This window comes from Scardinius erythrophthalmus (assembly GCF_964197995.2).
Source record: "Scardinius erythrophthalmus genome assembly, chromosome: 15".
Lineage (NCBI taxonomy): Eukaryota > Metazoa > Chordata > Actinopteri > Cypriniformes > Leuciscidae > Scardinius > Scardinius erythrophthalmus.
In genome coordinates this window covers 12,513,110-12,539,760 of record NC_138235.1, presented here as the reverse complement: position 1 = coordinate 12,539,760, position 26,651 = coordinate 12,513,110, and the positions used below count along the sequence as shown (strand labels likewise).

Sequence of the window (26,651 nt, the reverse complement as noted above, 5' to 3'; positions counted from 1 at the left end):
AATCAGTAACGACACTGATACATAACCTATCCACCAATCCACTAAATATGATGCAAGTAAATTACAATAAACCTGTTTTGAGATTCAGGAAATTTCCGAAGCTAAAGTGAGAATGATAATAACCCAGCAAGCAATAGCTGTCATTTCACCGTCTAGGTTAACTATTGACCCGCTATAGTCCGACTATGAGTTACCCACTTTTAGCCAAAATAACCTTGAATTTGGTTACATGTCGTTTTGTCTAAAATAACTTGCGTGATGTATGATATTCCATCATGTGAGCAAAGTCAACAGTGATTACAAGGTGTTTGGTTCAATTTCTTTGACATGTACTATGCGTGGCCTGTGCATCTATTCTTGGGCTATCGTTAGACGTCTATTAAATTTTCACTGACAGCCCAAATTTTGACTTGTTTTAGCCTAGACATCAGGTCTGTGTTTGGATGGCTATTAGACGTCTTTTAAAAGCAAAATTGCTTGCTGGGAAGTTCCCTTAAGAATTCCAAAGCTAAAGATATGTATGGACTGGACACAATGTTCCTGAAAATGTTTAATGAGTGTGTATTAACATATATAATTAATAGATCCCTGGGCCCCTGTTGTTTAGCCTATACATAAATGATCTTCCCACTTTATGCAATGAGTCTGAGATTCAAATGTATGCAGACGATACTGTCATTTATGTACATGCACCGACCAAAGCAGCAAGCAGCATTTAAGCTCACTGCAGTTATGGCCGATGTCATGCAATGGCTTAATAATTCCTGTCTTTATTTAAACATAAATAAAACCGCTTGTGTGTTTTTCACGAAGAGGTCAACAGAAAATCCCACACCCAATATTTATATTGCAGCGGAACAGCTGTCAACAGTATCTGATTTTAAATATCTAGGTATAATAATTGATTGTAATCTAACATTTAAAAAACAAATTAAAAAGATAATAAATACAGTAAAATTCAACTTGTCAAATTCTACATGGCTTGGCCCACTAATGTTCACTAATGTTAACGTATCATTGTAATCATATTTATTCAGATAATGTTAAAAATACATTTTTAGAGAGGTTGTTCCTCACGGAAAGAGTGAACATTGCAGACAACATCTCTGGCCCTCAGCAACTCTGCACCTAAACCTACTTACAATACAATGAGAAATATAAAAGAAATAGATGAACACTGCATTAGTGTTCACTCTTACAAAATGTAAATGTAGCATAACAATAATAATAATAATAATAAAAATAAAAAAATCCAGCCACTCTTCATAAAGCCTAACAACAATGAAAAACCCAGGTGAACAAACGCCCTTTAAGAAGAGGAAACACACATATGGAAGGGAGATGTAATAATTATTGATGGTGCATTACTGCCACCTGCCAGACATTTTCTTTCTCTTATTGCTCACACCAAAATGGTTTCTGCTTTTCCTTATTGTGTCTAGTCACAGTTCCATTGTCCTTCAAAGTATCTTCTTTTGTGTTCCACAGAAGAAAGTCATGCAGGTTTGTTTTTAAGCTTTTTTTTCGTTATTTTTGACTTTTTTTTAAGAATTGCAAGTATACATCTTGCAACTGCAAGTTTATATTTCATCATTTCCCAGAATTCTGAATGTACATACAGGTCAGGTGAAAAAAAAAAAATTGCATATGTAACCTCAGAATTCAGAGAAAAAAATGCAAGCTGTAAACTCAGAATTCTGAAAAGATTGTCATTGTTTTGAACAGCGTGAAGGTGAGTAAATGGGATAATTGTCATTTTCGGCTGGACTATCCCTTTAAATACACAAGAGATTCTGCAATGCAAAGTCATCCTAGCAAAGTGCACAAAACAATATGGTACCCAAAGTCAGCGTACCACTAGCATCATGTAAGTGCAGGACAACCCAGACAAAAACAAAATCAGCATGGCTAAGTGTGGTTGGGAATGTGTGGCTTTACATTTGCTGAGGAAAAAAGATGGAAGTTCAGATGAAAGACGATCAAACAGGCTGGCACAAGCTGAAGTCAAGTTAGCAGTTTTCAATTCAAACACTCTACATCCTTCCTTATGCATATCTTCCTTATATATCATGAGCATAAATGCATAGTGTATCACATAGTTCCTTGAGGCCAGTCTTGGCACTGAAGACGTAATATTTTCAGCATAATGATCACCTTGCTCCTGTGCCGGTTTCATGGTGCTCAAATTCAAGGCTTGTCTTTGAGCAATGATGTCCTAGAGCACTGTCTCCAAAAAAAAAAATAAAAATTCACAGTACAAAAAAAAAAAACCTGGTACCCCTTTGCAGCTGAGCTGAAAGCATTATAGAAATGTGGAACAATCACTAAACGATACAAAGCTGAGTTGCTCAAGCCTCAAGTCATCATCCATTTTCACAGTCGGACATTCCTGCGCTCAATTGGCTGTTGACAAATCCCTCCCAGAGTGCTGAACTTTGGCCCAAGGTCCTGAAGGAACTCCAGGTCATCACCAAGGTTGCTAACAGTCAGCTGATCCAGTGACTGGCAATCACTGCCCTTCCCCTCATATTCATATTGATATGGGGAATATACAGGATGGTCTACCGATAATCCGCTGATTTTCTATAAAATGACATAATGGAAAGAGAAAAAAACAATCTTAAAGCTTTTGATAGCTGATAGAATGTGATTTTACTAGGTGACTACATGTCTGCAGATCTTCGTACATTAATATTACATCGTGCAATGAACCAGTAGTGTACCAAAAGCAAGTCATGCAGTGCAATAATATTTCAACTGCTCTTGTTTCCACAACAACTGACATAAAAGAAAATTAAATTAACCTGTATGTTGATTTGCATTTACCTGTATTATATACTAATATAACCCTTGTGAAAAAGAAGTGCACTTAATTACACTGAATGTGTACTATACATAAATATATATTTTATGTATTTTCAGATAATATAATGACATAAAAGGCATTAAAGACATTAAATGCTCTTAAAGAAAGTATATTTTCATGACTGTTTCTTAAAAAGTGCACTTTGTAATCATATCATTATGTTTTAATAATATTTATTAAAATAATAATACACTTATTTTGATGTGTTGACTAACATACTAGAGCACATTTTAAGTACTGGATAATAATTTTAAATTTGTTATTCAGTATTTTATTTAATGTTAATATATTTTATATGTAATAAATTGCAGCTTTGTCATTACAAATGAGTAATTAGAAATATACATTTTGTAATACACGACATCCAACTTTCATTTGACACAAAAATTTAAAGACATGAAAATTAAAATTAAAAAAGTAGGCTAAAATATCAAATAGTTGCATTTAATATAAATTTAAACATACAATGCCTGAAAAAATTACATTCCGTTTACAATTAAGTATCTTCTTTATACATTTATTACCGTAATAATACTCTTTTTAAAAGTATAAAGGCTAATTCTTTTCACACAGGACTATAAACAGTATTATAATATAAGTGGTTATTGTGAATGAATCATTGTGAAATATCATCTCGCTGGTGACATAACAGACATTCTCAGCAGCTCATGAGATTTTCCCTTTCTCTATCTCATTTCCTTCTCCTCTTTTAAGTACACTATTTTACTTTCTTAAAGGTATTTGTTGGCCTTTTTTCCCCTTTGTCAGAACACTGCCCACAAGGCTCTGACCTGGAAGAGTAGTTCTTAAAAAGACACTATAAAATATTGAAATGAAATGAAAAAAATTAAATGACTTTAAATGTAATTTCTAACACACTGAAGTTGGCATGATAATCCAGTACAAAGTTCAATGCTCTTTAGTACAGTATGTCAGACAGTGAATTACATTTTTAAAGTACACTAAGACATTATTTAAAATGGGTTGCTTAAAAATATGTTTCAAAAATAATATTCTTAAATTTACAGAAAAACTGTAGTTTGTTTATGTATTTATATCAGTATAAATTACAGGCTACCTAAAGGCTACCTTTAAGTTAAAGGGTTGGTTCACCCAAAAATGAAAATTATGTCAGTAATTACTTACCCTCATGTTGTTCCAACCGCGTAAGACCTTCGTTCATCTTCGGAACACAAATTAAGATATTTTTGATGAAATCAGAGCTATGTCTCACTCCTCTATAGGCTGCTATGTGACCGAAACTTGCTGGCCCAGAAAAGTTATTAAAAAGATCGTTAATATAGTCCAAGTGACTACAGTGACTCAATCTTAAGTATATCAAGCGACGAGAATACTTTTTGTGCGCAAAAACAAACAAAAATAACGACTTTATTCCACTTTTCATTTCCTTCTCTCTGGGCCTCGTAGTGTTTTTGCGCTGCGCGTCTGTGTTGCACGTCATCACGCATCACCCACATGACCGGCGTCGGCCAATAGTGAGCCTACGTGGTGACGTGTAACACAGACGCGCTGCGCAAAAACACTACGCGAACCAACTAGAGGTCCAGAGAGAAGGAAATGAAAAGTGGAATAAAGTCGTTATTTTTGTTTGTTTTTGCGCACAAAAAGTATTCTCGTCGCTTGATATACTTAAGATTGAGCCATTGGAGTCACTTGGACTATATTAACGATCTCTTTAATGACTTTTCTGGGCCAGCAAGTTTCGGTCACATAGCAGCCTATGGAGGAGTGAGACATAGCTCTGATTTCATCAAAAATATCTTAATTTGTGTTCCGAAGATGAACGAAGGTCTTACGCGGTTGGAACAACATGAGGGTGAGTAATTACTGACATAATTTTCATTTTTGGGTGAACTAACCCTTTAAGTGTTTTGTGTAGTGGACTCACCCTCTCGATGCGTTCTTCCAGGTTTCTCTCTGTTCGAGCCAAGCTGAATGACCGGGACATCTGGCTGCCTCCACTCTTAAAAACAAGTGTGATATTTCATTTAGACTTTAGTTGAAACAGGTACTTATCTTTGTTGTTTTTAAATGTTTATTTAATTGTATATGTCATTTCTGTATTTAACAAGTTTAGCTATTACTACAATGAAAATGGTCTAAAAAATTATGAATATGTAACATTAACAAGTTTCAGAACCTTTAGTTGATAAGTGTTCAATAATCTTTTCTTAAAAATACATCTCTTTTTTTTTTTTTTTTTTATTTATAAGGATCATTTGAAAAGCTTACCCAATAGCTTCGGATTGTTGACTGTTTACGAAATGGCTTTAGAGAGAGGGGAAAAAAACAACTATATTATTAAAGCTGCAGTCTGTAGTTTTTCCTCTTTGTCGCCATCTCTGTTCGAAATCTGCAATTGCAGTTATTCACGGTATTATCAACTTTACGTGGGTTATGTCTCGGCACAGCACAGCGCAGATGAATCTGATGTTTTGAGGAGAATGTGCGGCTGTCAGTCACCGCTCTGGTGGTGTGGATACTGTCATTCGCAATCACAGATTCTACTTTTTGGAAGTATTATGGAATTAATTTTGTTCCAATAATAATGAACGTAACTTTTCAAGAAACTAATTAAAATATAAATTGAAACTGAATAAAACATCTTTGAAACTGAAAAAGAATAAATCGCAGGCAAATTTTTTTACTTCGTTTTTAATACACTGCATGTTTTGCTAACTATTTCTCATATTGCGTTCGCTGATCTGAACTTACAAATGCGCTTCCAGAGTTTTTGCTTATGCTTCTGAAGTTCTCTTACGAGAGGTTCTCTCGTATTGCGTAAGCTTGCTTACGCTGCGGGAAAGTCTTCTTTTCTCGAGATACTGAAGCCAAAAATTATCCTTAATTTCATTTTTTGTCAACGCAGTGCAGCTGCGGGCAGCTGAGCTAGAGCGGCATACTGCGCGCTCATTGGCTGCCGCGCGGCAACTGCTTAAGCCTACCAGTGAGCCTGGCGTGACGTCACGCCCAATGAGGGCGCGCGCGCCCTAGCGCGTCACAGCCCGCCAGAATGGGCGGCGTCAGAGCATATATAAGGAAGGCTCGTAGGCTATATTCTCTGATTTCTGTCTTTTCAGCGAAGCACTCGCATCGCTGATCTCGGAGAGGAAGCCGTCGCCGTTGTCCTTCAAGGCCCAGCTAACGAGCCAGCTTAGGTCAGCCTGAGGAAGCCGGACGATCTTCGCCGCCTTCAGCCTGCCGTGCCAGCTCAGCTATCCGGCGAATATCCTTTGCAAGCTCTTTTGTGTGTGTTCTTGCTTCCGCAGCACTTTCTAAAAGAGCAGAGGCGTTGTTGCAAATGCCTCGCACCACGTGCGGCTCATGCCGCTCCGCGCTCAGCGACGGAGACCGCCATCTTCTCTGCGCTCTCTGCCTGGGCCAGGACCACGCAGCCGTCGCGCTTTCCACGGGCGGCTGCGCTTTCTGTGAAGAGCTGCCGATGTCGACCCTGCGGGCTCGACTCGCCCTCTTCGCGGAATCTGCTCCAACTGTCCTCGGGCCGCGTAAGAAGAAACGCCGCTCGCAGCGACCACCGGAGCCCGAGACTCGAGCCAAGGCCTCGCCGGAGCATCTCCCGCGAGCCTCGCTCTCTCCTTCTCCGCCCCCGCTTCCCGACGCGCAGCCGACGGCTCACGCCCTCGATGCCGTCGCCTCAGGGGATGAAGCGGATGATGACGCGCTACTGGACACGTGCTCACTAATGGCGTCGGACAGCGAGGAATGGTCCGGTTCTGTCCGCTCCGCCTCCTCCACCAGAGCGTCCAGCAGGACTCACGCCAGTGTGGACGCCGAGCTTCTCCGCCTCCTCACGGCAGCAGTCGAACACCTGGGCCTCGAATGGTCCCCGCCAGCGGTGACTCCGCCCAACAGACTCGACGGGTGCTTTCTGCCCGCCAGTCGACGAGCTCCAGTGTCCAGGCCAGCGCCTTTTCTGCCGGAGCTTCACGAGGAGCTTACCAAATCCTGGGACGCTCCAGTTTCGGCCAGACTCCGTTCTCCGGCCTCATCTACTCTCTCTCGCGTAGACGGAGCCAAGGAGAAAGGGTATGACCGGATCCCACCGGTCGAACCAGCGGTTGCAGCGCATCTTTGCCCCCCATCCGCGAGATGGCGCTCAAAGACTGCCCTCCCGTCCAAGGCCTGCAGGACTACTTCGGCGTTTGCCAGCCGCGCTTTCTCCGCTGCTGGGCAAGCCGCCTCAGCCCTGCACACAATGGCGGTTTTACAAGTTTTTCAAGCCGACCTCCTCAGCCAGCTCGACGAGGGAAAACTTGATAAATCTGCTTTGACCGACCTGCGCAGTGCGACGGATCTCTCTCTTCGCACGACGAAAACAGCAGCCCAAGCGATCGGACGATCTATGGCTGCGCTGACTGTCATTGAGCGCCACCTCTGGCTAACGCTAGCCGACATGGGAGAGCAAGAGCGGTCCGTTTTTCTCAACGCCCCGCTCTCACCCGCCGGCCTCTTCGGCCCCGCGGTAAGTGGCCTCGTGGACAGCTTCTCGGAAGTTCAGAAGGCGTCACAGGCCATGAACCTCTTCCTGCCCCGCCGCTCGAGCTCCGCTGCAGGCCGCTCTAAAACTCAGCCTCCTGCACGCAGTCCCACGCGGCGCCCCTCCCGACCTCCAGCATCGCAGCAGCGTCAGCGCGGCCGACCCAGGTCCCGCTCCACCAGCCAACACAGGCCGCCACCCCCGCGGGGTCCCCGGCCTAGAGTTTCGCTGAAAACCGAGCCTGCGAAATCCTCCTAGCACTCGCAAGGAGGAAAAGACGGTTGAGTCCCGCCGCGGCCGGACCGCCGTCGAAGCTAACCTGTATCCCTCTGCCAGTCCCCTTGATAAAGGCTACTGCAGTAGTGTCCACCGCAGCCAACGAGCCAGTTTCTCAACTCTCTCGCCTGCACACAAACGCCGTTTTTACGGCGACCCAGATAAATCGAATAAAGAGTGTAAAATCTGGTCATCCGGCTCACGCCGTCAGTGTTATGAGTGTAGTAAACATGCCCACACCCCAGTGCTCATCACTACACACAAGCACAATCCCCCCTGTGTACCCCACAGAGTGCACTCACATAAAGCGCGCTACGGCCGCTCGAGTGTTAGCTGTAGGTCACGTGCCCACAACCCAGTGCTCACACCTACACAGTGCCCGCTCTGCCTCACACATTCGGGGACGAAAGCACTCCACCGCCGGCTGTGCGTTAATAAAGAGTCCTGTGCCCGCTATACAGCACGCACGCTCTCATGTACACACTCACGAGCCCGCCCCGCTTCCGCGCCGCGAGCCGTTGCTCAAAACGCTCTCTCACAGCGTCATTCAGCCGGCTGCCGCTATCAGCGAGCCCCCGTCTCCCCTCACTGTCACTGCGCGACTCGCGCACATACCGCCACAGGCTCCCCGTCCCGCGCTGTGCGGCGGGCGGGACCCGGAGGCTATCCGACCCCTAGCTATGAGTGCGAATGCATGGAAAGCTATTCCGGGAATGTCGGAATGGGTATTAAACACAGTGATAAAGGGCTATTCGCTTCAATTCGCTCGCCGCCCCCCGCGTTTTCGCGCCCGGGTCGAGACACAAGTGAAAGCAGATGCAGCCCATCTGCTTCACACAGAGATAGCGAATTTACTGCACAAAGGTGCCATAGAACGGGTTCACCCTCTGGCTGCCGAGGCAGGCTTATACAGCCGCTATTTCCTCGTACCCAAGAAGGGCGGAGCGCTCAGACCTATACTAGATCTGAGATATTTGAACAAAGCGCTCGTGAAACGACCGTTCAAAATGCTCACGACCGGTCAAATCCTCGCGCAGATTCGCCCGGGGGACTGGTTCATCTCTCTCGATCTGAAAGACGCGTATTTTCAGATTCAGATTATTCCCCGTCACAGGCCATTCTTGAGATTCGCCTTCGACGGTCAGGCATATCAGTACACCGTCCTGCCGTTCGGCTTGTCCCTGGCACCCCGTACTTTTACGAAGTGCATGGACGCGGCCCTCGCACCCCTGAGATCGAAAGGGATGCGAATTCTGAACTATCTGGACGATTGGCTCATTATAGCGCAGTCAACAGAGGAACTAGTTTCTCACAAGAAAGCGCTTCTCGGTCATTTGGAAAGCCTGGGTCTTTCCGTGAACTGGGACAAGAGCTCTCTAACCCCCAGCCAGTCTATCACTTTCCTGGGTATAGATCTGGATTCGGCGGCGATGACGGCCAGACTGTCAACACAGCGCGCGCGCCGTGTTCGGCACCTCGCCGCTTCCGTTCAGGTGGGAAAAGTTTTTCCCCTAAAAACCTTTCAGAGGCTTTTGGGCCATATGGCGTCAGCCGCAGCGGTCCTGCAGCTGGGTTTACTTCGAATGCGCCCGCTTCAGTGCTGGCTAAAGTCGGAAGTGTCCCGCAAAGCATGGATTTCGGGCCGTGCACCAGTCAGAGTGACTCAGCGCTGCGTCTCAGCCCTGCAGCCCTGGCTGGCGGCCGAATGGTTTCAGCGGGGAGTGTCGATGGGGGTCATCGCACACCGCAAAGTGGTCTCGACAGATGCGTCCAACATGGGTTGGGGAGCGACTCACGAGGGCAGTCCGATTTGCGGCCGGTGGTCGAATACGGAGAAAAGCCTTCACATAAACTGTCTAGAGATGCTGGCGGTCGAGAAAGCGCTGAAGCACTTTCTACCACTCCTACGGGGACACCATGTGCTAGTCCGCTCGGACAACATGTCAGTAGTGTCTTACGTGAACCGCCAGGGCGGAATCAGATCCAGAGCCCTGCGCGCTCTCACAGAGCGCCTCCTATCCTGGGCTCAGGGCCCGCTGCGCTCCCTAAGGGCAGCTCATGTACCCGGTCGCTTCAACGACGGCCCGGACAGACTGTCCAGGGACAACGTTCCCCCAGGGGAATGGTCTCTACACCGCCAGACGGTCCAAGCGCTTTGGCATCGCTTTGGCAAAGCGGAGATCGACCTCTTCGCCGCGAGCGAGAACGCTCAGTGCCAGAGGTTTTTCTCGAAACACGAGGACGCGCTGGCCCAGACATGGCCCAGCGTTCCGCTGTATGCGTTCCCCCCGATCTCGATGCTGCCTCAAGTGCTAGCGAGGATCAGGGAGACGAACTGCGCAGCGCTCCTCATAGCCCCGCGCTGGGAAAACCAACCATGGTTTTCCGAGCTGATGAGGCTGACAGACGCAGCCCCATGGCCGATCCCGGTGAGGAGAGATCTTCTCTCTCAAGCTCGAGGATCGATTCTGCATCCCCATCCAGAGCACTGGTCTCTGCATGCGTGGGAAATCAACGGATATTCGTTGATCTGCCAGAAGGGGTAATTAACACGATCACGCAGTCCAGAGCCCCCTCGACGAGGCGGCTCTATGCGTCTAAATGGTCAGTGTTTAACAAATGGTGTGTGGAAATGGGTTCTAATGCTCAGTCCTGTGGAGTCCCACAGGTATTGAACTTTCTCCAAGAGATGTTGGACGCGGGCAGGTCCCCCTCCACGCTCAAGGTTTACGTCGCGGCCATAGCAGCGTTCGCCGATTGGGCGCGCGGCCGCTCACTGGGCAGGGATGAACTCATCACCCGTTTCCTGCGAGGGGCCAGGAGGATGAACCCTCCCCGGCCCCCGTCAGTCCCTATTTGGGACCTGTCCCTGGTCCTAGAGTCCCTGAAAGTGCATCCGTTCGAGCCTTTGGACTCTGTGGAGTTGAAATACTTGACGCTTAAAACCGTTTTTCTGCTAGCTCTGGCTTCAGTCAAACGAGTGGGCGATTTGCATGCGCTGTCTGTCAGCGCGTCGTGCCTCGAGTTTGGACCTAACGACTCGTTAGCCATTCTCAAACCGAAGCACGGCTATGTCCCCAAAGTGTTAGGTACTCCCTTTAGGGCTCAAGTCATTACCCTATCGGCCCTGCCGTCATCCGGCAGTGAGGAGGGTGTCAACCGCCTTTGCCCGGTCAGGGCGTTAAGGTGTTATGTCACGCGCTCTGCAGCCTTCAGGCTCTCAGAGCAGCTTTTCGTTTCGTTTGGAGGGCGCGCTAGGGGTCGCGCCGCCTCGAAACAGACGCTATCCAGATGGATAGTGGACGCTATTGCGGCAGCATATGCGTCAAAAGACCTGCAATGTCCGTTGGGCATACGGGCTCATTCCACCAGAGGCATGGCCTCATCGTGGGCATGGTCCAGCGGGATTTCCATTCATGACATTTGTATGGCGGCGGGCTGGGCGTCCCCCTCCACTTTTGTTAGGTTTTATAACCTGGAAGTTCCCGCTCTGCAGGCGAAACTTCTGTCAGTCTAGTCGTGTTCATGTCCTGCCCATATGCGCAGGTTGTACTATTGACTAGCTTGTCTGTTGAGCTGCACGCTCAGGGTCAGTATACATAGACCGGCCTTGCCGTTCTTGCGTTCCCTAGATGTGCTTATGAACATGTGTTGGCCCGCACCGCTGGCCACCTGTTTTTCACCTCTATGCTCTTCATAGAGTCATATGTGATTGTTAGGCTCGCACGGCGTGGACAAGGGGTTCCCGCAGCGTAAGCAAGCTTACGCAATACGAGAGAACCTCTCGTAAGAGAACGATACTCGGTTACTCACGTAACCTCGGTTCTCTCTAGAGAGGGAACGAGTATTGCGTTCCCTGCCGTGCTTGAAGCCTGTAGCTCGTGTCGCTTCATTCGACAGAAAACAGAGAATATAGCCTACGAGCCTTCCTTATATATGCTCTGACGCCGCCCATTCTGGCGGGCTGTGACGCGCTAGGGCGCGCGCGCCCTCATTGGGCGTGACGTCACGCCAGGCTCACTGGTAGGCTTAAGCAGTTGCCGCGCGGCAGCCAATGAGCGCGCAGTATGCCGCTCTAGCTCAGCTGCCCGCAGCTGCACTGCGTTGACAAAAAATGAAATTAAGGATAATTTTTGGCTTCAGTATCTCGAGAAAAGAAGACTTTCCCGCAGCGTAAGCAAGCTTACGCAATACGAGAGAACCTCTCTAGAGAGAACCGAGGTTACGTGAGTAACCGAGTATCGTTTTCGCTTACGCTTCTTAAGTTTTCGTTTACGCTCCCAGAGTTTTCTTTTGTTGTTCTGACACATTTCTCTCATGGGGGCGGGGCTAGTAGCTAGTACAGATTCCATAAAGTATGACCAACATAAGACTTTTCACTGGAAAATGTGGTCTGAACAAGAAACATCCACTTTTGTTCTGACCAACTAAGAGGAAAAAAGCATTGCAGTAAATCATCTAACGATCGGTTATCATATCATGTCAAACCGTGCAAATTATACATTGTTCTCAAATTGTTAATGTTAACAGCAGCATTGCGTGACTACATTTAATGTGTATTAGGGCTATCTGTAGTCCAGTTTCCATTTCTGTGCAGTCTAATTTCTAATACCTACAAATTATTGTTCCTTAAAACTGCAGCTTCTTTTTTCTGTAGCCACCCTGAAGTCCGAAGTCTTTTGCGTTTTACAACCGGTTGTCACTGGTGATTGTCATTTGAACCTTTCTGGATCCGCCGTCAAATTTATACGTTTAATTATATCAAGTGCTGTGAGAAAAGACTATAAATCTCCACCTCCAACATCCTCACACTCATCGCCTACTAACCGAGACTCTTCTTTATGTGTACAGATGTGACGTAATGACACAAAGACATGCTCGAATTCCCCCCCCCCCCCAAAAAAAAAAAAACAAACAAACTTGTAATAATGTTTTAACACTGGAATTAAAAACATTATTAAAAGCTCACCGTTTTGAATCGAGCAAGCAGATAGTTCTGAACACTGGCTGGTTCAGAACAACCCAATATCTTTGTTTTCTATAACAACTCCTATTATATAGTCTGTCCCGCTTCACCCATATCTCAGTTTGATGGATGCAGTCACTCACCATGCTCATCACACCTCCGCCATTGGACATTTCCTGGAATGTCCCAGAGTTATACTGATACTGTGAGAGATGCAATCAATTAGTTAATATTTCACAATACCAAAAGATCACTGTTACGTATGATATTTACTAAGTATTATTACATTTTTAAATTTTTAAAACAAAGAAAAAAAGTCACATGTGTTTAGCCATTCCCTTTTAGTTATGCCTCTATAGGTATGCCAACAAAATCTCATAGCAATTCACAACTATTTTACATTTTGTCAAATTGGTGGCTAATTTGTATGAATTCGTTCTCATTTGTATGATCTTCTTACGCCCTTCTGATGGTTAGGTTTAGGTTTCTTGCTTTTTTTTCTTTCTAAAAATCTTGTTTTTGCACAAACCACAAAACTCATTTCTGAGTCATTCACCATTTACAGTGCCTTTTTAGTCACATTTTAAGTGAAACAACTTAGTGCTGGGCGGTTTACCGGTTCATACCGAATACCGGTGTTTATTTTTGTTACGATATGAATTTTTAATATACCGCAATACCGGTGTATGTCGCTTTAATCGGAACGCGGCGCTGCGCGACACAGTCTCACCCCTCATTTACAACACACGTCTGCGGCGCATTACAGCTGCGACAAGGTTTTATTCCGTCCTCCACGCGGTGCTTTAAAATAGACTAGGCGCCTATATTTAGCGAAGCGGCGCGGAGAGCCGCTTCTGGGAAGCTTCGATCTGAAACACAAGCATTGACTAGAATGGGCACGAGACGTGTGGGGGTGAGAGTGTCTTTTTTTCTCGCGGCGCGCGTGTTTTTATACTGTATTAACGTATCTGAAGTAAACTGACGGTCTTTAGAAAAGTTTCTTTGTTATTACGATTGAATCTTTCTTTATCTTTCCTGATAAAGCAGTGTTTATGAGCGTTGCTGCTTTGTGTACAGCCGTTACCGGGGAAACCACTGTTTCTGCCGCTCCTAAAGCGCGTCCTGCTGGCACCTCTTTGTAAACAGCCTTGCAAACCTGTATTATTAATATTAGTGTGGATTTTTTCTATAATATTCACTCATGACAATAAAATAGGGCATTATAAGTAAATCTACTGCAGTATTTCCTCTCTCACTCAGTAGAAAATGTGGTTAACACCCATCATGCTTGAAAAAAAAAAAAAAAAAAACCGGTAAAAACCGCGAAACCGGTATAATTTAGAAAAAAACAGTGATGTTGATTTTTGGTCAAACCGCCCAGCACTAAAACAACTAGGAAACCTAACAAGTCTCAATTCGCCCACACTCCCACTCTGTTAGGCAAATAAAAGTTAAAGGTCAGCCAATGTATGGCATCTGTGAGCTGCGGTAACCTTAAGTATTTCCCAGTATCCTCTCTGCTCATTATTAGTTAACATGTTTCAGTTAACTTTTCCATGCATGCCAGCAGAATGATTAATTAAGATAAATTTTCGTCAGTCGACACATTGACTTGATTTGACACTCACCCCTCCAGAGCTTCTCAGCATACTATTATCAGCCCTCCTGTATCCATCAGTTGTAACCAGGTACTGCAAAGACAGTAATGTACAGGTTGTCATAGCTTGTTATTAACTTAAAGTATGAGATTTGAAGGGCCATGTAACATCACTTTCTTTTAGGTCCCGTTGTCACTTTTACAGTTAAAATACGAGCAGTTACAGAACTCATGCTTATGCATATATATACATTTTTATTGTGATATATAGTAATATATAATTTATTCCTGTAAAGCTGAATTTTCAGCATCATTACTCCAGTCTTCAGTGTCACATGATCCTTCAGAAATCATTCTAATATGATGATTTGATGCTGCAGAAACATTTGTTATCAATATTGAAAACAGTTGTGCTGATTTACATTTTTTTTGTGGAAATCGTGATATTATTTCTTTTCAGGATTCTTTGATTCAAAGTTCAAAAGAACAGCACTGATTTGAAATAGCAAAGACCTTTATAATGTTACAAAAGGTTTCTGTCACTTAACGTTTGATCAGTTTTGCATTAGAATTTAGAAGACATTTACAATTTAAAAGACATGGAGTAAAAGTCCCCACAAAACTGTGAGAAAAACCTACTATTGCTGCCAGTCATAAAAAGGTGATTGGCGTCATGTAACTGCACGTCAAATCATTTGACTATTATGATTTTGGCACAACAGGTCCTAACATGTCAAAGAAGTTTGACAGCCCAGTTATAGTAAGTGTGTATTACTAACATGCAGTTGAGTTAACAAGCTGCTTTCAAGTGTCAGTCTTATACAGAGTGCATGTAGCGACATGAAGCTCTTTACTTTTCAGTGGAACTCATCTTGGGATTCTGTTCACTGTGCCAAAATGGGATACAACATGTCTAATCCAATGGCTGTCCCCAATATTACCCCTCTAAATGAATCATTCTGAAATCAAAGCTAGAAAAAATAACTGAAATTATATTTTTCATATATTTAAGACTAAAATCATTTTCCAAAATTAGTTTTCAAAATCTGACTTTTGACCTTTTTTTGTCATTTATAACTGACTTTGTCCTATTTTTGGCAAAAAATTGTCTGAAACTTCACACACATTCAAATGCACTTTTTAACTATCTGAAAAGGTCATAGTGTTTGTTTGTTTTTGTTTTTAAAGAAGAATAAAAAACATAAAAAACATAATGAACGTTTCATTTCATCTTGTACAACTAAATTTAATTTGGGACTCCAATGTAAAAAAAAAAAAAAAAAACGCACACACACAAAAAAAAACCATTAAAAAAATCTTTAATTTTTTTCTTTTTTGGAATTCCAAATCAGTGATTGTAGCACAAGTGAAAATCCACATGACTCTTCTTTTTCAGTGTAGCCCACACTTTCCACATGAAACATGTCTGCTTCTATCCTCCTTGATCTTTAATCATTGGTCCTTCCTTTCTTACTACGGCCATATTTTCTGATGCACTGCCATCACTATAATCAATACTTTCTGGAAAAAGTACAGTTTTCCAATCTGACTTCTATAAAACTTACTAACATCAACCTACAGCACAGGCAAAAAGGCTATTATAACTGCCGCCAGTAATGAACAATAGTGCAGCGACACAGAAAATATGTATCCCCTAAAAGGACTTTGTCATTTATGCATAACGCACATATTTTTTGGTCTTTGAGTCATTGATTTTACAAAATGTGCATTAATAAAAATGACCAAACACATTTGGATGTGCAATGACATTTTTAAAGTCTAGTCTAAAATGAACTCATTATAGCGCATTGACAGCATGTGACATAACGTGCAAATTTCTCCTTCACTTGCTTGTTGCCAAAAATGTCAAGTATGGGATTGGCTGAAGGGGATGTCATATGATAATACTAAACTGTATTTTTTTTTTTTTTTTGCCTAAATATTATTATTGTATTTTAAATGCAATTTCTCTGTCATTTATTAATGATGATATGGTAAAAGCAACAAGAAAAAATAAAAATAAATAAATAAACATGTATGTAGCTTACTGGTGCAGATCCAATTTTCATGCTTTCCGTCGTACCAAACTTGGAAGTAAGCATGGGCTCGGGCTAAGGAAAAAAAATGACATGCAAAATGATTCATCACAGTTAAACCACAGATGTTGCTCCTCGTATTCTCAGATACACAAGTTCATGCAAACAGAACTGCCGATACTTTGGAATGTACTCTGCTTTCACCAGAGCTGCCAACTCTCACGTATTCACCGTGAGACTCACGCGACTGACACTTTTCACACGCTCTCACGGCACACATCCATTTTCTCACGCACAGAAAAATTGCGAAGCAAAGAGGATACTGTAGCTATGTTTACATCATTAAGTGAGATTTTTTTTTCTTGAGAAAAATTAACGCCTATCTTGTGTACCTAATATTTATCCAAATGAGTCAATATTAAATCAAATCACAGGAATTTAATTTAATTGAAATCGTGAAATCTGTGTCAAGCAATAATAACAAAACGTAGCTTACCAGAAATTGTACCATGTAAACATTGTAACATGTTGCTACTAAACCTAATAAAATTCAGTTTAGTTACTAAAATGTTTTGACAATCACAGTACACTTAATCACCTTGGTCTGGTGATAGCCATACTACTTCGAATCCGAAACACATTCACAAATCAGTCTAATTCAAAAATATCACAAGTTATATTTTTCAAAAATGTTTCAATCTTTAATTAAGATTGATGAATAGGAGTGTATGTAAACAGTGAAGAAAAATGATGTTGTCATATTTATATACATATATTAATGCACTTTGTAGGGATACCAAATACCAAATAATACTTCTTATTAAGAAATATAAGTCAGAAACACAGCTGATAGTTTTTACTTCCTTCTACGAAATTCATAACTTTGAACTCTGAACAAGACCAGTTTCACACACCCTATAGATTGAGCCTCCTCCCTCCTCGTTGTATTTGACAAGGGTTTGGTTGCCCTCGTCATGCAGGTTCAGAGGTATGTGTTGAAAGTTCTTGTTTTGGCAGTCACAGAAGAAACAAAGGAGTAGAACTGCAAAAAAACAAACAAACAAGGTGTGTCATTATATGATATATTACATTAATCTGCATAAATTGAAAATATTTCAGATGTAAGAGTTAGTGATATTATATGAACTACACTATGGGTGTATGTTTACAAGAGAACAATGTACTAAAAATGGTGACGTTTTCCATTGGGGATTGTTTTGAAAATGTTGTCTGTGAAAATGATTAAAAACGCTGTATTATTCATGCCAGGCCAGTAGTTGGCGATGTGACTTTGAAAATAAAAACACTACGCACCTATAGACTGAACACGCAATGCGCATGACGTTACCATTTTCACAAATTCACGTTTTTGCTTGTTTCCCTGGAGATGATAATGGTGTAATTTTCAAAAACTTGCACTTTGAGACCCGTTTTTAAAAGCTTGCGTTTTCATGCCCCCAAAACGCTGTTGTCGTAAAAATGAACGGCCAAAATGCATAAAAATTATTTAGTTGAGAATGGTGTTGTGTAAACGGCACCTATAACTGTTGTAGTTGGCTGAATTTGATTTGTTTGTCTGTTGAAGATGCACATTTGATGTTTTTTAGTCTGAAAACTCACTGGCAAAAAGGAGAAATCCGGCAACCAGGAGACCGATGGCTGCTGGACCCAGCCTTGAAGAGTGAGGAAGACGCCCACGACACACGGTTCCTCCCGTACATTCACACACAACCACCTGCAGAACCTCTTCTGACTCCAGCGCTTGTTGATCCTGCATCTTCAAAGGAACTGAGTAGTTTCCATATGGTAGAGACGTCAAACTTATCAGAGACGTGCTTTCTCCTATATGAAATAAACCCAACAGAACTTTAATGATAGTGTGAAACAGGGTTATTACAGTGAAAAAAAAACATTAAAGTTCACCCTTGTGGTGAAAATCAAGTTTTTAATATTGTTTATATCTATGTGGTGTTTTTAATATGCTTTAAGACAAACCATGTGTAAATTTATAGCATTTTCTCCTTAAAACTGCAGTGACCCAAAGACAGTCTCAAAAACACAGTTTGAAATCGCTGGTGTTTCTGACGCCACAAACTACCTTGTAACCAATCAGATCAACGTGTGATCGTCAACGAGTGGATCTCTGAGCTGCTGTGAGTGAGTGGAGGCGGGGCTCATTTGCATATTCATAGAATCGTGTATAACAAACGAGGCAAGGGTGTAGTAGAGTTACATTCAAGGCATGAGATTTTTTTTTTCCAAGGAAAAAACGTTTAACTATGTAATTTTGGTTTGGAATTTACATTTTACAAGGTACTTACAATTTTCAAGGTACATTTTCTGAAGAGAATGTGAGTGGTGCTTGCCGTGCCAAAACTCAGCACTAAGGTACTCTGCGTGTTTGCTAGAGAGCCAACTCCAATGTTCTGATGCTGAGATTTGACTTGTTTATGTTGCTATATAGTGGTTAGGGTCCTTAAAATTATTGCTTGGCAGGGTGACATTTAAAGACTACATGGCAGTCTGAGACAAAAGAGCCCACCCCCATTTCTCTATAATGTTCTGATCCAGAGATATCCATCTCATTCTTTTAAATGGAAGTCTATGGGGTGTATTCTAGGGTGCTGTACCTGGTTGCTAGGGCGTAGCTATGAAGTTGAAATGGAATTTGAAAACAAGTCTCTACAACATTCTGATGCGGAGATATGATGTCACAAAGTTCTGTCCAATGTTAAGTCTATGGGATTTTCCGCCAGCTGGACAAAAATTGTACACCAGTGCACTTATAAAAGTCATTGCAGTGTTGTCCTCAAAATGGGTCTGTGACAAGTTAGGTGCCGAAATTTGAATGGAAGGGAGTAGAAGAAGATGTCAGATATAGTAATAGTGGTGCTTACGAAGCAAATAAAAATAAAAAGTGGAAAAAATAAATAAATAAAAGCTTATTCACAATATTGATACAAACTATAACCGCATATCAATTATGTTAAAATAACACTGGTGTCAAACTATGAGATCTTACAGCATAAACCTCACTAAATTGTATTTTATATAAGGAAGTCCCAGCTATGCAATTCTCACATTCATTTTACATTTTTTTATATTTTCACACGACATAAATACTGATTAAGAGAATGATTTTTACAGTGCAACTATCTGACAACAGATGGGACCAGATAAATAGTGAAACATCCTCAACCATTAACCGTATAACTGTAAATGAATTAGTGATGTCCCAAGCCAAACTCATGTCGATACTCGTGCCAAACTCGATATCAGGGCTGGTTTAGCTCCTAAGCCCTATCCTTTTTATTTTATGTCTGCTGTCACGCAGGTGACGTGCAGTAGGTGGCGGTGTGCACCGTCAAGGGGGGTTGCCAACCGCCATTAAAAGGAAAAGAAGCAGCTCACTTGCGTTGTGCACACGCTACATTGATTATGGCCAAGCATGCGCCCTTAAAATAGCATATGAATAACATGCACAACGCGCCACTGACTTTAAACTCTTTTTTTCCTGGTTAGTTTCCTGTTTTTTTCTAAACCTGCAAAATAGCATGAAGGAACGTTTGCGCCGGAACACGCCTCCTTTTTGCGCTGAACCGCCTCCGGGAGCGCAAGTGTATTTCCTAACTTACCGACGTACGTCTCTGGAGGGAAAAGTCCGCTTTGCGCGGGTGCAAAATAGGAATGATACATGCGTCGGTGTACAAAGTCAATTGCACTGGGTGCAAGATAGGGCCCAAGGACTCGGTATTGACAGATACTTAATATTCAATGACTCGGATCGGATGTTTCCAAATACTTCATTGGGACGTCCCTAAAATAAAGTAAATGCATGTGACTGACCTGTGGTGGGCTCCAGCTTCCAGAGTTTCCTAAGCTGTTCTTCTCCTCCCAGAGAGAAGGTAAAAGGACCTGAAAATGGAGGAGCATCACGGTCTGCTGGAATCACATTGACACGGTTGACCTTGTTCCCGCACATGACCACGTTTTTGGAGGTGAGATAGGGGGCATTATCATTCATGTCACCCAGGGAGATCACAACAGTACATGTCCCTGTAGCTGGAGGCTGTCCTGTGAACAGCATAAACAAAAAGTTGTGTACAGAGATTACATTAGGATTTTTAAGAACGACAAAATTCGACTTTATAAAATATTTTCAGGTTTAAAGGGGAGCACAACCAAAAAAGTTTGAGAACCACTGGTTTATGTACTCATGTTTTCTTAGTCTCTTGATTAGCATTGCTATTGTAACCTATGGTCATGTTGAAGTCTGTTTAAGTTAAGTCAAGTGCTCATGTTTGTTTATTTTGGTTATGGTTATCAATAAAACTGCACATGGGTTCTCAACTCTACTCGCCTTCAACGTAATAACGTTGAAAGCTAGACCAGCGATGAACTCAGCAGTTGCTCTCCTGTGTTTATGCCAGGGGAATCGCCCCATAGAGGATTATGTTATGAATTTCTGTGAGCTTTGTGGCCGGATTCACAAAACATTCTTTAGAATATAGTTCTTCCTAACTGCCAATTTCTTATTTTCTAACTTAAGAAGAAAGATAAGAATACTTTGTATTCCCCAAAAAATCTTCTTAAGAATTCTTATCTTTTTTCTTAAGATGAAGAGTTTGGTTCCAAAACGCGATAAATCCATTTTGATTAATTTGAGTAAAAATGTGTTTTCTTTACCAAGAAAGTGGCCAGATGAAAACCACTATTTTCTGTTTTGAACTTTCACATAGCATCTTTAGGTTATAATAACACCAGATATAGATTTTCAAAGATTTATTATAAAAAACTATCTTTTTTTTTTTTTTTTTTCAAAATGCAATTAATCCACTGAATCAATATATAAGTTATTTTTCATATTGAAACTGTTGAAAATACACAACAATGTAAGTTGATCCACATATGACAGCCTCTGAAACTTGGTCCATATATCTTATATACTGGCACTGGACTAAAAATACATTCAATCAGCCATCACTAGGAAATTCCTCCTGAACTTGTTTTGAGACGATCAGCGATCATCTTCTTAATCTCCTCACGTAAATGATTAGATTCCGATGGATTACGTTTCTTCTCTACCGCAGAAACCACCACAGGTTCATCAATGCCGTCAAAATTATAATTTTTTTTGTTTGTTTGTTGATCACAAAGTAGATGAGAAAAACTAGGATGCCGGTTGGATTCAAAGCACCGCCGTTACTATTTACAATGCGTGGAATGGTGCGCTGTTATTGGTTGAGCAGATGTATCGCATTCTGCATAGAAGGGAGACTGGCATTTGTCGCGGTTTGGAAAGAAAGGGAGAAAGCATGACAGAATAACACAGTGGATATCGCATTTTACGTAAAATTAAAAATTGACTTTTCAATACCGACCAGATACAATACAGATTTTTGCGGAAACTAAAAAAAAAAAAAAAATGGCATTCATCGTGTTTTGGAACCAAACTCTTCAGATTATTCTTAAGACAAAAAATTCAAATTCCTAAATTCATTTTACATATGACTTTGAATTTCTAGCATCTTTGGACTCATGTTTTCTATGCCTTTAGTAAACTTCCAAGGGTCTTCTTTCAAATAAGAACACAATGATAATAATAAATATAGCTGCAAGCAGCAATTATCTGGGCCAAGCACAACAGAAGTAAACAACAAAGCTAGCAGCAGACCAACTGAAAAAAGTAAATAAAGCAAAAACAATTAAAAAAAAACATTGTTGTAAACTGAAATAAAAAAGATATTTCAACATAAATGAAAAACTAAACGAAACTCACAACAGTTACTAAAAACCTAACTGAAATAGAATAATGATTAGCAAAAATAAATAATCATTTTCGTAATTAATAAGCTCTCATCCTGTACCGGAAAATCAAGTTTTTCCATTCCACTGCGCTGCTTTATTTTTCAGTGTAAACGCGCTAGATGGACATGTATGATTGTTGCGCTCACTTCTCGCGTCTTTTGCAGCATCTTGCGCATGACACGGCGTTCTAAACACACGGTACTCAAGTTAAAATAAGTTCAACTTTTTCCCATTTCACTCCCTGTAAAATTAAATGTCTTTAACTGGAAGTGTTCTGTTACTAATTACTAAAATATAAACTATAATTACTAAAACTGAAACTAAATATATAAAAACTAAATAGGAATGTGTTCACAAAATAAAAACTAAAACTAAAACTATCAAAACCATTAATGAAACTAACTAAAACTAAACTGACATTTATAGGAAATTTGAACATGATATTAAAATAAAAACTAATTTAAAAATGCAAAAGTATAATAACATTGGTTGTAATGATATATATTGCTTATAATATAATATAATATATATATATATATATATATATATATATATTTTTTTTTTTTTTTTAATTGTGCCCTGAAACTTTAATAAAAGTTAGTTGACATGTAGTTGCGAAGTTACTTATAGTCAACAGAATGTTCAAAAGGGACCATCAGAATAATGTGATTCTGTAGTGCTTATTTTTCTTTCTTTTTTTTAGTCTCTTTTCTAGCTTTGTAACCTGCAGTTGGTGAGTTTTATCAAGTCTGTTTTTGGTCACTGTCAAGCGCTCATGTTTATGTCATGTTTTCTCTCCATTGTCATATTTCCATATCAAAATTTATGAGCAAATACAACATTTCTCAGGGGACTGCAAAGTTTTACAAGAGAATCCCATTTTTTTTTTTTTACCATCACCATGTTTTTTGTCCCCTACTGTGCAGTGTGCAGTATTCTGTATTCTGTAAGTTAGTAAAGAAGTTAGTATTCTATTCTTGTGTCTTTGTTTTTTATCTCTTACTTGCACATTTCCTCCTCTTTACCCAATTAGTTGGCATCACTTTGGATATAAAAACTTCTGTATCTTATGGATATATTCTCAATGTTGTCATAGTCTACATTTTGAACAGTGTTCGAATTGTTTGAACATACTGAGAACAGATATTTTGGTGCTTACCGTCATCTATAGCCTTGACTAAAACAGTGTAGGTGCCATTTTTGACAAATGGAGACTCCCGGTCCATCTTCTGAACTGTGGTGAGGTTTCCTGTCTTCGGGTCAATACTCAACCAATTGGCTAGGTCTTGTTCTAACTCATACCTACATACATATATACAGATATTATAATACTTCTGCTTAACTTTCTGCTATGCGATCATCCAAAAATCTAGTTTCCCATCTCTAGATAAGCCTCTATGTTTATACAGTGTATTATACAATTTTATATATTGTCATATACAGTATCATTAATCATTTTGGTGTCAATAAGATTTCTTTAAAGAAATTAATACTTTTATTCATCAAGGATGCATAAAATGTATCAAAAGTGACAGTAAACACTTTCGCAATGTCACAAAATAATTATTTTTTAGAATTAAAATATGTATCACAGTTTCCACAAAAATATGAAGCAGCACAACTGTTTTCGACATTGATTATAAGAAGAAATGTTTCTTGAACAGCAAATCATCATATTAGAATGATTTCTGAAGGATCATGTGACACTGACGACTGAAGTAATGATGCTGAGAATTCAGCTTTGATCACAGGAATAAATTACTAATTACAATACATTACAATAGAAAACAGCTATTTTAAATTGTAATATTTCTGTACAGTTTTTACTGTGGTTTTGATCAGATAAATGCAGCCTTGGTGAGCAAAAGAGACTTAACATTTAAAATCATAAAAACACTAAAAATCTTACGAACCACAAACATTTACACAATTATATTATAGTATCATGAAAGTGAAATGAAAGCAGGATACAAAAAAATAAAAATTAAATCCACAAAAATATTTTTTTTAATGATGTGTAATTTGATGTTGCGCAGCTCAACCACACCTGATTTTGTTTACGTTTGAGTCTTCATCTTTGACTTCAGGTGCAAACAACACATCTCCTGGAGCTCCATTTTCATTTCGGTAAATGAATTCAGTAGTCTTCTTAAATTCAGGGGGATCATTCACGTCAATGACTTTCACTGCCACTTTGACAGAATTAGGCTTTGGTGTGGAACCTGTTAGGGCCTTTCCACTGACACACTGAAATAATTTCTCCTCGTTCTCGACAGCTATTTCCAGCTCTGTGATCTCAATTTTCTCAAAATTCTTCCCCTGTGAAATACAATTATATTGAGAGGCCACATAACCATCGGCTGTCCTGTTTTTTTTTAGCTCAACAACACAATGTAAAAAACGAACATGCATGGCAAAAAATGACTGTAATAAGTAGTTGTGTAAACCAGTTCCCAATGATGACTTCTATATTCTTATATGACTTCATATTCAGCAATATTATTGATTTGACAGCACTAACACTATTGGATAAGAACTGAACAATCAGCTGCTCTATAGCTGAAGTGAACTCAGTTATTGAACCGAACTAAATAAACACTGAACTTATTTCAACTGAACAATGACACTATTGTCTTTCTAGAGCTGCTTTACAGCAGAATTGAATTCTGTTCACATCATTGATCATTACCGGTTTAGCAAATAGAGGTGATGAACCGACTTTTCTTTGAATAAACCGATAAACTTTTCTTATAAGTGAATGAAATATTAAAGGGAACAGTGGCATTTACCTTGATAACAGACAGTACACCTTCATTGGTTTTGGGGTCTGTCTCGATCTTATAATTTCCATCTTCGTTGCCCTTCAGGATGGAGAACACCGCTCTTGATGCAGGCGTGTTCGGAGTGTCCTTGTCTATGACGCCAATTCTTAGGAGCTCCTTGTTTAATTCCATTTCCATCACTTCAACGTTGTACTGTTTCACACAGATACATTCATGTATATCATACCATGCAAGCTTTGAAACCAAATTACTCAATAAAGCCATCTATTTATTAAGGGTAAAGTGTGTCATTTCTGCACCACAAGCAGCGTCAATTGGAACTGTAAAAAAAAAAAAATATTTGCTTGATTTTCCCAGATAAAACCCCCATGGGTGTGATGCGGTTGCTGAGGAATTCTGATTTTGAGTTGCTATGCTGTCTTGCCTTAACAAGCAACCAGTTGACTGTTTACAAACAGGTTTCCTTAACACACTGCCCCTCTGTCATTGGTCAGCCTGAAACAGACTGTTCTGCCCTAAACTCATGCCATTGGCTGACCTGGGGCCTATACCATGAAGCCGGTTTAGGTAGCTAGCCTGTTTCAGTTTAGTTTGTGCCAACTCTGGGTTTTAGGCATGTAAGACTTAAATTAGAAAATGTCGGGCAGTCTGGGTTGAAGAACAACCACTCCCTGAGAAGACAAAGGTGATTGACAAGACAAGGGACACCTGTGAACAATTAAACAATGACCCAATGACAACATGACACAACAGACAAGGGAATACATGGCAGGATCACATGACTAGAACAGGGGATCACATGACAGACAAGAACAAGGAACGAGAAACAAAACCCACAACGTGACAGTGACACGTTCATGACGCAATAAATTACTCCCCCAGTTTCTCTCGATCCAAATTAAAGGTCACTACAGAGTAAAATATTTTTTTCTTTTAGTGATGATTATTTAATTATTTATATGATTTATAAATTATTTATATAATTATCATATCCCTAATCCATTACACATTATCAGTTTTAGTTTAACAATTATCATTAAGCATTTAGTTTTAATTAATATAAATATATAGCTACTGATAATATATAAAATAAGATTTGGAACCAATAGATAAAGCTTTAAAAATGACTGTGTGCTGTTCGAGTCTCTGCATACCTATATTTATTATCAACTATATAAACTAACTTCACAACTTTCACTTGCACTGATATAACAAAACAACACACTTCTTGCTGTGTAAATGCATGTATATACTTCATATTCTTCAATCTCTTAATCTTCTGCAGAAGAAAGAATTGAATCGATGAATTGAATTGTGAAATGAACTGTCTTGCGAAAAGTGAATCTGAGTTTCACAGCATGTGATTGGCTGTTTGCTACTGATGTCACACTTTCATGTGCATGTGCTCCATGAATCAAGGGCCTGAGTAAACAAAGAAAGTTGATGACCAGTGTAATCATGTTAACAACAAAGCATGAATGGATTGGTTTGGTTTGGTTTGGTTTGGTCAACTCAAAACTAATCCCGTAACCCTTTGTTACAGAGTTTGTTCAACTACCATCGTGGTACGGGCACTGGCAACCCTGGTCACAGTGTTTACACTTTTTTTGGCACATCAATCTACAAAGACTGTTCAGCCTGACTCACCTTGGTAGAACTGAATTCTGGTAGATGGGTGTTGTTATCTTTGATTTCCAGAATAATAGTTGCAGTTGAAGACATTGCAGGTGTCCCTTGATCCTTCGCTTCAACGAGCACTTTATATGTTTTTACTTTCTAAAATGCAAGAGACAGAAGTAT

At 40.8% G+C, this 26,651-nt stretch overlaps 1 protein-coding gene across 1 annotated transcript in view; it reads right to left on the bottom strand.

The window, feature by feature from the left end:
• Positions 1–2,373: 2,373 nt before the first annotated feature.
• Positions 2,374–26,651, bottom strand: part of cdh26.1 (cadherin 26, tandem duplicate 1) — a gene marked incomplete at its 3' end in the record, with an annotated part of 30,462 nt that continues 6,184 nt past the window's right edge. Inside the window, exons 7-19 of the mRNA XM_081387413.1 lie at positions 26,499–26,627; positions 24,858–25,043; positions 24,116–24,387; positions 23,228–23,370; positions 20,107–20,334; positions 17,881–18,102; positions 17,175–17,302; positions 16,273–16,335; positions 14,256–14,318; positions 12,771–12,830; positions 5,120–5,155; positions 4,776–4,850; positions 2,374–2,583 (exon numbers count right to left, since the gene is read on the bottom strand). Of these exons, the coding sequence (XP_081243539.1) occupies positions 2,374–2,583; positions 4,776–4,850; positions 5,120–5,155; positions 12,771–12,830; positions 14,256–14,318; positions 16,273–16,335; positions 17,175–17,302; positions 17,881–18,102; positions 20,107–20,334; positions 23,228–23,370; positions 24,116–24,387; positions 24,858–25,043; positions 26,499–26,627 (1,815 nt within the window). The remainder of the gene's footprint in view (positions 2,584–4,775; positions 4,851–5,119; positions 5,156–12,770; positions 12,831–14,255; positions 14,319–16,272; positions 16,336–17,174; positions 17,303–17,880; positions 18,103–20,106; positions 20,335–23,227; positions 23,371–24,115; positions 24,388–24,857; positions 25,044–26,498; positions 26,628–26,651) is intronic.